General features: G+C 46.7%; 1 protein-coding gene across 1 annotated transcript; it reads left to right on the top strand.

Moving 5' to 3' along the window:
* Nucleotides 1–9011: 9011 nt before the first annotated feature.
* Exosc4 (exosome component 4) lies at nucleotides 9012–12448 on the top strand. The gene is made up of 3 exons (XM_021183544.2): nucleotides 9012–9241; nucleotides 10778–10984; nucleotides 11100–12448. The coding sequence occupies exons 1-3, from the start codon at nucleotides 9071–9073 to the stop codon at nucleotides 11457–11459; spliced, it is 738 nt and encodes a 245-aa protein (XP_021039203.1). The 5' UTR covers nucleotides 9012–9070; the 3' UTR covers nucleotides 11460–12448.
* Nucleotides 12449–12897: the final 449 nt, after the last annotated feature.

Here is a 12897-nt window from a genome sequence, read left to right as displayed (position 1 = left end):
ATTTTATTATTATTATTATTAAAAAGATCTTTTGCCTGATGTGGGAGCAAATGCCTTTAGTCCCAGCACCTAAGAGGCAGCTTCTGGTGGGTCTCTATGAATGCGAAGTCAGAATAGTTCTACAGGTCAAGTTCTTGGCTAGTCAGGGCTATAAAAGTGAGACCCTGTCTCAAAATAACAACCAAACCAAACCAAAACCAAAACGAAACTAAACAGTTCTGAGCTGGGCAGGAAGAGAGAGGTTCTTAATGAGTTCAAGGCCAGCCTTAGTCAGCTTATCAAGTTAGAGCTACATAGTGAGACCCTGTCTGGAGGAAAGAAAATTTGAGACAAGATTTCAAATAGCCCAGGCTGATTTTGAATTCACTAAGTAGCCAATGACGACCTAAACTTCTGGTCCTTGAGCAGGGAACCTTCTGCAGAGCATGGGACCCAGCTTCACGAGGTTAAATTGGGCAGCAGTCAGTTTTGGCTCAAGGAAACCAGTCACCTATTGACAAACTGTTATTCTGGCTGTTCTGATGTGGAAATAGCGTCTAGCAACACAGCTGCCTCCTTCTGGTGCCTGTTATAACACGAGGAGCTGATGAAATTGCCTAATAGGTATTGGTAATTCAAGAAGAATGGAAGATTAGTCATGAACAAGAAACTGAGATGGCTGTTAAATCACTTAATTGGTATATACGATATGTGAAAGAAAGCTGTTACCAGGTTTCTTCAAACTTCACAAAGCCCTAAGAATTTACAGAATATTTTATCTGTAAGAGCTGGTATCTGGACTCAACTTATCTAAACGCCTGCTTTTTTCCTTAGACTGATTTCTTAAAGATTCATGTATCTTCTGCATATGCATGTTCTGCCTGAGTGCATGAAAATGCACCATATGCATGCCAAGTTCCCATGGAGGTCAGAAGGCGATGTTGGACCCCTAGAACTAGAGGTCAGGATGGTTGTGAACCACCATGGTGGTATTCTTTACCAGTGAGCTCTCTCTCCAGCCCCAAACCTTTTTAAACTGTGGGTCATGAACAACTTCACTGTTATCATGTTTCTAAACACACACGCAAACACACACACAACCATGCACACTTTTTGCACACACATACCACGCTCGCTGCCTGACACATCAACTTAGATTCGCACATATTACATATTGAAGTATTTAACTGTGACACAAGCTTTCCTGAAACTCTTCCTGGAAACATTCTGTAAAGTTTTAGTTTTTATGACTTAGCTTTATAGGCACACAATACTTAATTACAGAAAACAAGAATTTTAGTATTTTTGCTATCAACATCCCTCGACATGGGAGCACAAATTACTCTATCTTTGGCTTGGATTCTGTTAGGATGTTTAATCTTATTTATTTTTTTCCTTTTTCCGTTATTCATGTGTGTGGTATATTAGTGTATGTGCATGCATCTATGTGGGTGCCCATGCACATGGCTACCTGTCTGTACATACGTATGGAGACCATAGGTCGATGTCAGATGTCAGAAATCATTTTTGATTGTGCTCCTGCTTCATTCACGGAGGCAGAGCCTCACAGGGGCTTTCAATTCAGCCCAGAGTTCAGCAGCACAACTACTCTTGCTAGCCTGCTCCAAGGAATCCCTTGTCTCCTCCTGGGTAGAATTTCAGGCAGGCTGCCACACCCAACCAGCACTAGTGGGTTTCTTGGGATCTGACCTTGCAACAAGTAGTTAGCACCTAAGCTATTATCTCCTCAACCCGGGATGGTTTTTAGTGTGTGTGTGTGTGTGAGAGAGAGAGAGAGAGAGTGTGTGTGTGTGTGTGTGTGTGTGTGTGTGTGTGTGAGTGTGTGTATGTGAGAGAGAGTGTGTGTGTGTGTGTGCGAGAAAGAGAGTGTGTGTGTGTGAGAGAGAGAGAGAGTGTGTGTAAGTGTGTGTGAGTGTGTGTGTGCGAGAGAGAGAGAGTGAGTGTGTGTGTGTGTGTGTGAGAGAGAGAGAGTGTGTGTGTGTGTGTGTGTGTGTGTGTGTACGCTCAGAAGCCAAGGCACAGGACGCATGTGAAGGCCATTGCTTCTACCCCCCAAGTCACAGGGATTGAACTCAGGTTATCAGTCTTGGCAACAAGTGCAATGAAGAAACATTTCCCATGAGCCATCTCACCCGCCCTGCTCCCATTCCTGAGCACCCACAACGTGCTCATTCATTTTGTGCGTGTGAGTGTGGTGGGTGTGTGGCATTCAAAGGACAATTTGCAGGAGTCCGTTCTCTTTCTTCACTATGGATCCCAGGAACTGGACTTGGGTTGTGGGAGCTGCTGTACAGTACTGTAACCTGCTACTCCATCTCGCTTACCAGCCCAGGATGCTTCATCTTAAACTGTTTGAATTGCTGGCCTGAGTTTCATAAACATTTGTTAAATGAATGTTGGCTTGGGATTAGGGGAACATTTTCAATAATTCCTTAAGTAGCCCCAAACGTAGTTCTGTTATTTTTTTTATTATATATTCATTCAAAGTAGCACTCTCAGCATTGAAAGTTATAAAATCAAAATACCAATCAACTCTGAAAAACACTACATACTAGTGTTGAAGAGTCCTGATGTAACTCTTTATGTTAAGAGAAGCAAGCGCATCCATCTTATTCACATGCAAATGTGCCTTTATCCTTAGTAACTGGTAAGACTGGCACAGAAGAGAAGCTCAGGGGTTAGAGCACACACTACTGCTCTTGCACATAAAGTTGCTCTTGCAAGTTTAGTCCCTAGCACCCGAGTTGGTGTGACTCCAGCTCCAGGGACCTGAAGCCCTCTTTTCTGGACTCCACTGTAACCTGCACTCGAGTGCACATATGCAGATATACACATAATTAGCAAGGAATAGCAATAGGCTGATATGGTGGTATGTGCCTGTAATTTCAGCACTTGAGAGGTAGACAGATCTCTGGGAGTTTGAGGCCAGTCTGCTCTACACAGTGAGTTCCAGACCATCGGGGACTATATGGTAAGATCCTGTCTCATAGAACTACTGCTACTACTAAGTCTTTTAAAAGCACAAATTGTAAAATTATGCTATGGGAAACAGAAGAAGTCAAAGTAACTGTGTTTTGTTGACTCAAGCACAGCCATGTCAAGGACCCCCATACCTCAGACCATGGGAAATGGCAAGGCCTTCCCCTGGTCCATGTGCAGCACCTTCCTCCAACAACGCAGCCTGAGCCTGCTCCCCTACAGAGCTTCTCTACAGAGATTAGCTAACCTTCATTTGGCTTTATATATTAAGTGCCCTGAGTTTCTGAGCTGCTGGATCGCCTCCATCAAAGTACATGACCCACCTGGTCCCAATATTTCTGTTTGTGCCTGGGGTTTCTTCATCTCCTGTCAGTCCAGTCAGGATAACCCCGAAGACATGCAGGTCATAGCAGTACAAACACCAAATAGTTGCTTTAAAATAAAATGTTCTTTTCATGAACTTATTAATACTGCAAGAGCAGCAAGTGCCCTTAATCCCGAGCCAGCCCAATCCTATAACCATCTCAAACATTTGGAGCTAGAAACAATGGTATACACATATAATCTCAGCTCTTATCATCAGAATTTCAAGGCAGGACATTTGTATTGCTCCTCCAAGACCCGGGAAGCATCAGTGAAGAGGGCTGGAGAGACTGTAAGAGCTGAGGGACTGGGAGGAAGTCAGTGAAACTCTGTCCTCTGGATACGACATGGCTGGTGAGTCGCGACCACACAGCAACCAGCACGCACACAAATGGTATGAAGAAGAGAAACTAGCTGGGAAGAACAAGGGTGTTAGTAAGTGTGTGGGTAAGAAATGGAGGTTAGCTGGGCGTAGTGGCGCACGCCTTTAATCCCAGCACTCGGGAGGCAGAGGCGGGTGGATTTCTGAGTTCGAGGCCAACCTGGTCTACAGAGTGAGTTCCAGGACAGCCAGGGCTATACAGAGAAACCCTGTCTCGAAAAACCAAAAAAAAAAAAAAAAAAGAAAAGAAAAAAAAAAGAAATGGAGGTTAACAGGCTGTATGATCATGATACATTGTATAAAATGTATGAAATTAACAAAAAAAAGAGGATCAAATGTATTAGAAGAAAAATTAAGTTACCTTCTCTCTATATGTAGAAGGTGATATCATAAAAGTATTATCTTTAGAAGCTATAGGCACATCTAAAAAAGCTAGGGGAACTTGGTACAGTTAATTACATCAGGCAGTTAGATAACTGTTTTTCTTTTTATGATATAGTATCTATCAACTTTAGCATTTATATCGCATGCTGGACTATTTTCCCATTTTCTTTGCTTACTTCTGGATCTACAGCTTTGTATCCCTGCTTTTAGAGGGTCTGGTGAGAAAAGGAGCCCACCCAGACAGAGGGTCTGAGATCACTCTTCAAAATGCAAAGTGGCCGGCGTCTGGACATGAAGTCTTGGGGGGGTGCCCATCTTTCCCTGATCGGAATGGTTTGCTGTGACTCAACTGTTTGTACAAATAAATCCATTGCATGCTGAACAGCGGCTTCCCTTCTGGGAGCTGGGATTTTGAGTGCCTGCCCAGCAGAGCATGCCCATGCGGCTGCACACTAAAATCCCATCTGAGTCTCTGCAGACCTCCCTGGCAGAAAGCATCTCCACACACATTGTCCCAACGTGTTGCAGGTGGGGAATGATGTGTAAGCATCTTTTTTTTTTTTTTTTTTTTTTTTTTTTTTTTTTTTTTAAGATTTATTTATTTATTATATGTAAGTACACTGTAGCTGTCTTCAAACACACCAGAAGAGGGAGTCAGATCTCGTTACGGATGGTTATGAGCCACCATGTGGGTGCTGGGATTTGAACTCCGGACCTTCGGAAGAGCAGTCGGGTGCTCTTACCCACTGAGCCATCTCACCAGCCCCATGTGTAAGCATCTTGGAGGACCTGGCTTCTGATTTCACCACATAACCTTGGCTGACTTCCATTCCAATCCTTTGTGTTACATCCGCTAAGCCATGAGTATAATTATACCCTGAGTTCCGAGTCCTCTCAGGAAATTGCATTCCTAACATGGCCCTCAAATTTGTATAAGTATTAGACCTCATGATGTACTGAGAATATTGGTTTAAGAACCCAGTAATGTTATGTAATTATGTTTTTGTTTAAACCCCATGTGTGGGATATAAGGCTGCTTCAGATTGTCCACAGCCACTATGATTTGTCTCATGCTCTAAGAAGGGTGTGATTTTTGCCAACTGCATATCTGCACCCGTTTATGTTTGGAATTCTGGAGACTCTTGAAAGGGTATAAATGTGAGAGCCCCAAAAGGGCCTGGCAGCTGCTGCTTGCTGCTCCCCCTGGCGCTGCTGTTGGTTCCTGCTGTTGCATTGGCTTGTTTTGCTATTGCTTGATTGCTGGTTGCTGGATGCCCAAGGAACTCAATGCCACTAATCAGCAAGCAGTAGTCTAAAGAGATCTATACCCCCTTTCTCGTCTAACCTTCTTTCTCTCCAACCTAGTGTGTGTGTATGGGAGGTGGGGCCGGGGTTGAAAGGGATTAGGATGGGATAAGGGTGGGAAAGATAGTAGATACAAGAATTCAATAAAGCAGCCAAATCTATATGCCTATGTCACAATACTTAATTTTGATAATCAACTTGGTCGGATTAAGAAAAGCCTAGAAGCTGGTGCGTGCCTTTAGTCCTAGCACTTGGGAGGCAGGTCTGTGAGTTTGAGGCCAGTCTGGTCTTCAGAACGAGTTCCAGGACAGGGCTACACAAAGAAACAGTATCTCAGAAAGAAAGAAAGAGAGAGAGAGACAGACAGACAGGCAGACATACACACCTGAGTCTAGAGAGACAACAGTTAAAAGCATTGCTGTTCATGCAAAGAGTCAGTGTTCGGTTCCCGGTGCCCATGTTTGGTGGATGCAACTGTCTGTAGCTCCAGCTCCAATCCAATACTGGCTTTTGTGGGCACTCTCAGATACCAGGGTATGCATCATATCACACACACACACACACACACACACACACACACACACGGAGAGAGAGGGTGGGGGAGGCAGAGAGAGAGATAACTTTTAACTTGAAAAATAAGAATCTCTAAGTCGTGAGTGAGGCACATTTTCAGGAGTGTTTCTGATGAGCATTTCCAGAGGAGGAATACTGAAGAGCGAAGATTCACCCTGAAATGGGTACACTGCCCCATGGGCTGGGGCCTCACACTGAAAGCAGGGGTGGGGGGGGATGGAAGCCAGGTGAGCACAAGCCACTTTGTCTCTCTGATTTTCAACTACCAAATCATGGAAAGTCCCAGCCGCTGTGAACTCTCCCAAAACCTTTTTGTCAGGCAATCAAAAACCTAAAGCAAAAGAAAAACTGAATCTGAGATCTATCCTGGTTCTGCAACTAAACTATGGGCCAGAGGAGCCAGCGTGTGAGGGGCAGTGGCCTCAGACCTTGACCCTGATGCTGCCAGACTGAGGTTCTCCTAAGAGGTGGAAGGACACTTTCACCAAGAGGCCTGGTGAGGGCGCTATGGAGCTGGAGGCTGGAGTGGCCACCAACTTTCTTCAGACTCCTCAGGCTGAAGACCAGCTTGATTCTGGCTATTCTATGTGGCTGAAGCTTTCGCCACACGATGTGGTAGAGGGCCTTTGGATTTCCTGAGGCAGTTTAGTATAACCAGCAATGCACAAGATAAACAACCCCAACCTAACAGGGATGGCAGGTGCTCAGGCTACCCTGGTAAAAAGCTGCACGTGGAAGCAGCCCAGTCCAGCTGTGGAGGGTCAAGCGCTGAAGATGGCTCAGCCAAGCTGCATCAGCAGGAGCTGGCTCTCTTAGTAACTGGCGTCCAGCCATTATACACAGTACACTGTGAGCAGCCATGTTGTAAGTGTTAGGATTGGGGTCTGTGTGGTAGACCATTTCTCCAACCTATCTGCTTTTCTTGAGGTTAAATGTTGACAGACCTCTCGTGGAGCTGGGGGGGGGGTCTGTGTCCCCAGCACTGGTTGCATATGTTTTGGGATGTTCAACCTTGGGACTCATCCACCCTCTCTTCTCGGTATTCTATACACTAAGCTCACTGCTTTAATTTTTTTAATTTTGGGTAGTGACATACTTTTCCTTAGGCACTAAATGGACTGGATGACGGGGGGGGGGGGGAGGGGACAGCAGGTGAAAAGGGTAAAGCTCTCTGCTAATGACAATGGTCACTGAGACAGATACAAGGAGAGGTGCTGGGCTAGGGATGGGGTATCTCTCTTCTCCTTTCTGTTGTATTGGACTGACATGAAAGGTTAGAATATACCAAGCTAGAATTGTAAGAGTAACAAGACGGGTAGGTGACAGTCCCTCTGCCTCCCTAAACAGTCTCTTTTGGGACAGAGAGCTGATAAAAAGCTGCTATGACCCTGTAATACTCAGAGTTCTTTCCCTCCCCTTCCCAGACACAAGACAGCTTTGAATTACTGCTAGACATTATTTTTACATTTTATTTATCTGGGGAAATGACAGGGGTGCCTGCCATGGTGTAGGCATGGAGGCCATTAGACCACAACTTCTGTGAGGAGGACGAGGAGGAAGAAGAGGAGAGAAGGACTAGGGAGAGGAGGAGGAAGAGTTCTGTTCACATATGGGTCCTGGTGGGTTTGATGGTTTTGTTTGTTTATGCATTGTTTTTTTTTTCTGGGTTTTTGTTTGTTTGTTTGTTTTTGTGAGACTTTATTTCCCTGTGTAGCCCCGGAACTCTCTGTAGAGCAGGCTGGCCTGGAACTCAGAGATCTGTCTGCTCCCACCTTCTGAGTGCTAGGATTAAAGGCTTGAGCCACTCCAGCTGGCTGGTGTGATGTTCTAACTCTCCTAACTCTTCAGAACTGAATGCGCCTTCCCTCCAGGACACCTGTGTTGTTCTATGTCACACTCATCTCTCCAGAGCATACTCCTTTGAATATTCTTGCCCACAAGGGCCTCATCGTTGATGTCTGTGACAGCGGTGCCCTGACTCTCCTAATAAAGCCATCTGAAGAGTAATTTCAGCTCAGTGTCCTTTCTGTGAATCTGTCTATCTTTTATCTATAACAACAACAACAAAACCTCAGGATTGTTGATTTCATATTCCGAGTGAAAACACTCCAAAAAAGTGTATACTAAATGACCCAATCCTTAAAAATAATCAGAATTCCGGGCTGGTGAGATGGCTCAGTGGATAAGAGCACTGACTGCTCTTCCAAAGGTCCTGAGTTCAAATCCCAGCAACCACATGGTGGCTCACAACCACCCGTAATGAGATCTGACGCCCTCTTCTGGTGTCTGAAGACAGCTACAGAGTACTTACATATAACAATAAATAAACATCTAAAAAAAAACACTTTAAAAATAATCATAATTTCAAGCCCTACTATACAGATGTATATATACAACTGCAGGCGCTTTGTGCTTGTATTCAAGTGATAGAGAAACAAGGATTTAACCAAGGAAATGAAAAAAGGAAAAAAAAAAAAAAAAACAACCCTAAACTAGAACTAAGCCACAGAGATAATAATCATGTGTAAGGAACAACTGTGCTTGGCTAAACTGACCACGGTAAAAACCATGCGGGCAGAGGACCAGGTTTGATTCGCAGCACTCACACAGTGGCTCACAGCTGCCGGTAGTTCCTGATCCATGGGATCTGACGCCCTCTTCTAACTTCCACAGCACTAAGCACACACGTGACGAATAGACATACAAGCAAGTAAACACTCATACAATAAAAATAGATATACAACTAAAAAAAAATAAGACCAAAAAAAATGTCTCCGCTCGGACCAGCATCTCCAACAAACCAAAGACGTCTGGAAGCCAGTCTTCTTGGCTTACCTACTCCAACAACCCGGGAGAAGCGCAAAAACCCGTTCGCCTCGGGCCTTCCGTTTCCCGGAACTGAAAGACTTAAGTCGAACATTCAGAAAGCCGGGGATGCCACAAGCCGCAGTTCCCTTTGACCGGAAAGCGACTAGGCTACCGGAAGCTATAGTTCACCGAGACTGAAAAGGAAACGTACCGACGGAAGTCGTAGTCCTGAAGGTCCAGGTCGAGCTGTCGGAGGCGGAGCCAGGACTGTACATCATGGCCGGGCTGGAGCTCCTGTCCGATCAGGGTTACCGGATAGACGGTCGCCGCGCGGGGGAGCTGCGCAAGATCCAGGCGCGGATGGGTGTGTTTGCGCAGGCGGATGGCTCGGCTTACATCGAGCAGGGCAACACCAAGGCACTGGCGGTGGTCTACGGGCCTCACGAGGCGAGTAAGCGGCGGGGACCGGGGGCTCCTTGGCCGCACGTCGAGGGAGGAGACCTAAGTCGTACGGCTTAACTCCTGAGCACATGCAGCAGTATACTACAATCCCATTTGAGTCTCTGTGGGCCTCCCGGCAGAAAGCATCTCACACACGTTGTCCCAACGTGTTGTAGGGGGGATGATGTGAGAACCTTGGCCGACTTCCATTTCAGTCCTCTTTGTGTTGCATCCTCTAAGCAGTGAATATAATTATGCCCTGAGTTCTCAGAAAAATTGCGTCCCTAACATGGCCCTCAAATTTGTGTGTTAGGCCCCGAGAGGTACTGAGAATATCGGTTTCTTTAAGAACCCAGTTATGTTATCTGATTGGTTTTTTGTTTGTTTGTTTGTTTGTTTTTTTAGATTTATTTACTATTGTATGTAAGTACACTGTAGCTGTCTTCAGACACCAGAAGAGAGTGACAGATCTTATTATAGATGGTTGTGAGCCACCATGTGGTTGCTGGGATTTGAACTATGTTTTTGTTTTAATCCCACGTGTGGGATATGGAGCTGCTTCAGACTGCCCTCAGCCACTATGATTTGTCTCATGCAGGGACCGGGGACTTGTGATCCCACCTCGAGGGAGTATACCTGTGCCTTACAGCTTAAGTCCTCCGTCTCAGTAGGCCCTCTGCATAGCTTCTCTCTCTGTCTCTCTCTCTCTCTCTCTCTCTCTCTCTCTCTGTCTGTCTGTCTCTCTCTCTCTCTCTCTCGGGCTGCCCGCTTCATCTCTGAGGTGCCTCAGCCAGCCTGGCGAAGCTCCACTCACTCCCTGTTCCTTCAGCTCATTCCCACATCTTGTAAGGAAAAGGCCTCTCAGGCTATTTCTGCACCTACTACATCGATTTTCCTGGGTCTTCCACCTCGCTTGTTTCTCTACGGGAACATAAACTCATAAAACAGGGACATTAAATTGTCTGCTTTTATTGCTGTGTCGCAGTGCTGTAGCAAGGCTGGCAAATGTGCACATTTTAAGGTTTGCTAGCATAGGGAGCTCATCTTTCTAGGTGGAAGCCAGGATGATGGTCAGGTATAGAACACATGAGGGAAGACTATTGGTAGGGAGAGGGACAGTAGATCAAATAGAGTTGAGGGGTTACCAAGAAGGTGAGGACCCAGGGCTTTGAAAGTCAGGGAAATTGAGATTTTTTTTTTTCTTTTACATGTAATGGGAAGCCTCTGGAAAGTAAGTAAAATATTAGTGTGTGGGTGACACAGTCAATCAAACCAGATGTTTGTAATCATGGTGGCCTCGATGGGAATAATTTGGGAGGAAATGGAGAAACTGAAGAACAAATAGTTGGCTGCTAGAGGTGACAATGATATGGCTTAGGTTGAGAAGTAGCCCCCCCACTCAGCTATGATTTGGAACCAGAGTAGCTGGGCTTTTGTTTGTTTGTTTGTTTTAGCACTTTAGAAAGAGGAGGAGGAAGGTTGAGCCATCGAGTGCATCCCAGGAGGTAGGCAGGCCTGGCTCATTCATTCTTTTTCCTCTAGATCCGGGGCTCCCGGTCTCGAGCCCTGCCCGACCGGGCTCTAGTGAACTGTCAGTACAGTTCAGCCACCTTCAGCACAGGTGAGCGCAAACGAAGGCCTCATGGAGACCGGAAGTCTTGTGAGATGGGGCTGCAGCTACGCCAGACCTTCGAGGCAGCCATCCTCACACAGCTGCACCCCCGCTCTCAGATCGACATCTATGTGCAGGTGAGCTACCTGCACCATCAAACCCCTCCCCTGGGGGCGGAGCTTAAAGCTATGTGGGCTGTCTGAGATGCTGCAGGATGCGGGTGTCAGTCCGATGTCTTGATGCCCCCTGTAGGTGCTGCAAGCAGATGGTGGGACCTACGCAGCATGTGTGAATGCAGCCACGCTAGCAGTGATGGATGCTGGGATACCTATGCGGGACTTTGTATGCGCATGTTCAGCTGGCTTTGTGGATGGCACAGCACTAGCAGACCTCAGCCACGTGGAGGAAGCAGCTGGAGGGCCCCAGCTCGCCCTGGCCCTGCTGCCAGCCTCCGGCCAGATCGCACTGCTTGAGATGGACTCGAGGCTACACGAAGACCACTTGGAGCAGGTGCTAGAGGCTGCTGCCCAGGCGGCCCGAGGTGTGCACACTCTGCTGGACCTTGTCGTCCGACAGCACGTGCAGGAGGCCTCTGTCTCACTGGGGGACTGAGTGGCAACCACCCCTTTCCAGAATAAAGGCCTGTTCTTCTCCCGAGCACACCTTACTGTACAGCACTCAGGGCTCTACAGCACAGTTTGTAGTGCAGTCCCTAAGGGGAGAGAGCACTTGTGCTAGGAAGAGCAAGGGTGCTCCTGTTGTGCCTGCCCAGATATTAGGGTCTGCAAAGACCCCTGGGAGTATGAATCTGCATGCAAATTCAGACTTTCTTCACCCTTAAGCTTGGACCTCAGACTCCTCCAACACACCAGATTTGTGCTGAGAGCCCTGAGCCTCAATTAGGCAGGGTTTTTAATACTAGTTTGATCAGGGAGCAGGGGTCTCCAGCCTGTCAGTTGCCTTATTTCGCAAAGAGTTATCTTTTTTTTTTTTTTTTTTTTTTTTTTTGGTTTTTCGAGACAGGGTTTCTCTCTGTAGCCCTGGCTGTCCTGGAACTCACTCTGTAGACCAGGCTGGCCTCGAACTCAAATCCACCTGCCTCTGCCTCCCAAGTGCTGGGATTAAAGGCGTGCACCACCACCGCCAGGCACAAAGAGGTATCTCGATGCACAGGGTTTGGTCAGTGATGAGCAATTTATCTGTAACCTTTGCAATGGTAGGCACTTTCCCTCTATTTCCCTGATTGGCTCTGGCCCAGGGCAGTTTATTCTTGGACTTGTCGGTGGTATTTCTATTAACCACAGTTCAAACCAGGGACCAAAAAACTCAAGGGGGAGTCAGCTTACAAATTGGAGTTTCCCCCGTCGCCTATGTTGGTCACTCAAGTCCTCCAGCTAAGGAGTGTGCCATGCTTATACAGCCCATCAGGGACATGAGCACAAGGCCGAGGTAGCACTCAGCTGGCTATGGGTGTCCATCATTAAGAGATGACATTATGACGTAATAGCAAAATTAGCTATTCAGAATCAGCCAAATAATTTTATGTTTGGGGATGATCACAACATGAGGAACGGTATTAAAGGTCAGAATGTTAAGAACCACTGGACTAATGTCTTCTTTCCTTGGGCCTTTTCTCCCGCTTACTTTGGGCTCTAGGAGGATAGCCACCTTTTGTTGCTTCTTGGCCATCTATCCTTAGGCCCTTAACCCTGCAACCTTTTAGAGAAACTACATCACCACCACCCATCCGCTGGCCACCAACTCGCCCACTGTGCCAGTGAGCCCACTGTCTTAAGGTTCATGACATCCACAGAAATGATTTAGCGTTGGATCCTCAGTTCACACGGTCATTCAGTATCTCACTTCAGCAGGCATTAGTCTTTTCGTCGTTCTAGCTCTCTACCCACCTGCTTTACACACTCCCGAGAACCTTTAGGCAGGCACACTGTCGCTACTCTGTCGTGAGATCCGCCAGCGTCCCGCCTTCCAGCTGCTCGTCCGCAGCCTCACAGCCCCAGGTTTCAGTTCCGCCCACTGGGCGTAACTGCAT

This window comes from Mus caroli, unplaced genomic scaffold, assembly GCF_978045245.1.
Source record: "Mus caroli unplaced genomic scaffold, Mus_caroli_1 scaffold_16, whole genome shotgun sequence".
In the NCBI taxonomy this organism is placed as follows: Eukaryota; Metazoa; Chordata; class Mammalia; order Rodentia; family Muridae; genus Mus; species Mus caroli.
This window is presented reverse-complemented; position numbering and strand designations above follow the sequence as displayed.

Excerpts from the sequence above, each read along its gene's own strand:
- Exosc4 (XM_021183544.2), top strand. The coding sequence starts at position 9,071 with ATGGCCGGGCTGGAGCTCCTGTCCGATCAGGGTTACCGGATAGACGGT. Across the intron at positions 9,242-10,777 it reads TGGTCTACGGGCCTCACGAG|ATCCGGGGCTCCCGGTCTCG; the intron begins GCGAGTAAGCGG and ends TTTTTCCTCTAG. Across the intron at positions 10,985-11,099 it reads AGATCGACATCTATGTGCAG|GTGCTGCAAGCAGATGGTGG; the intron begins GTGAGCTACCTG and ends TGCCCCCTGTAG.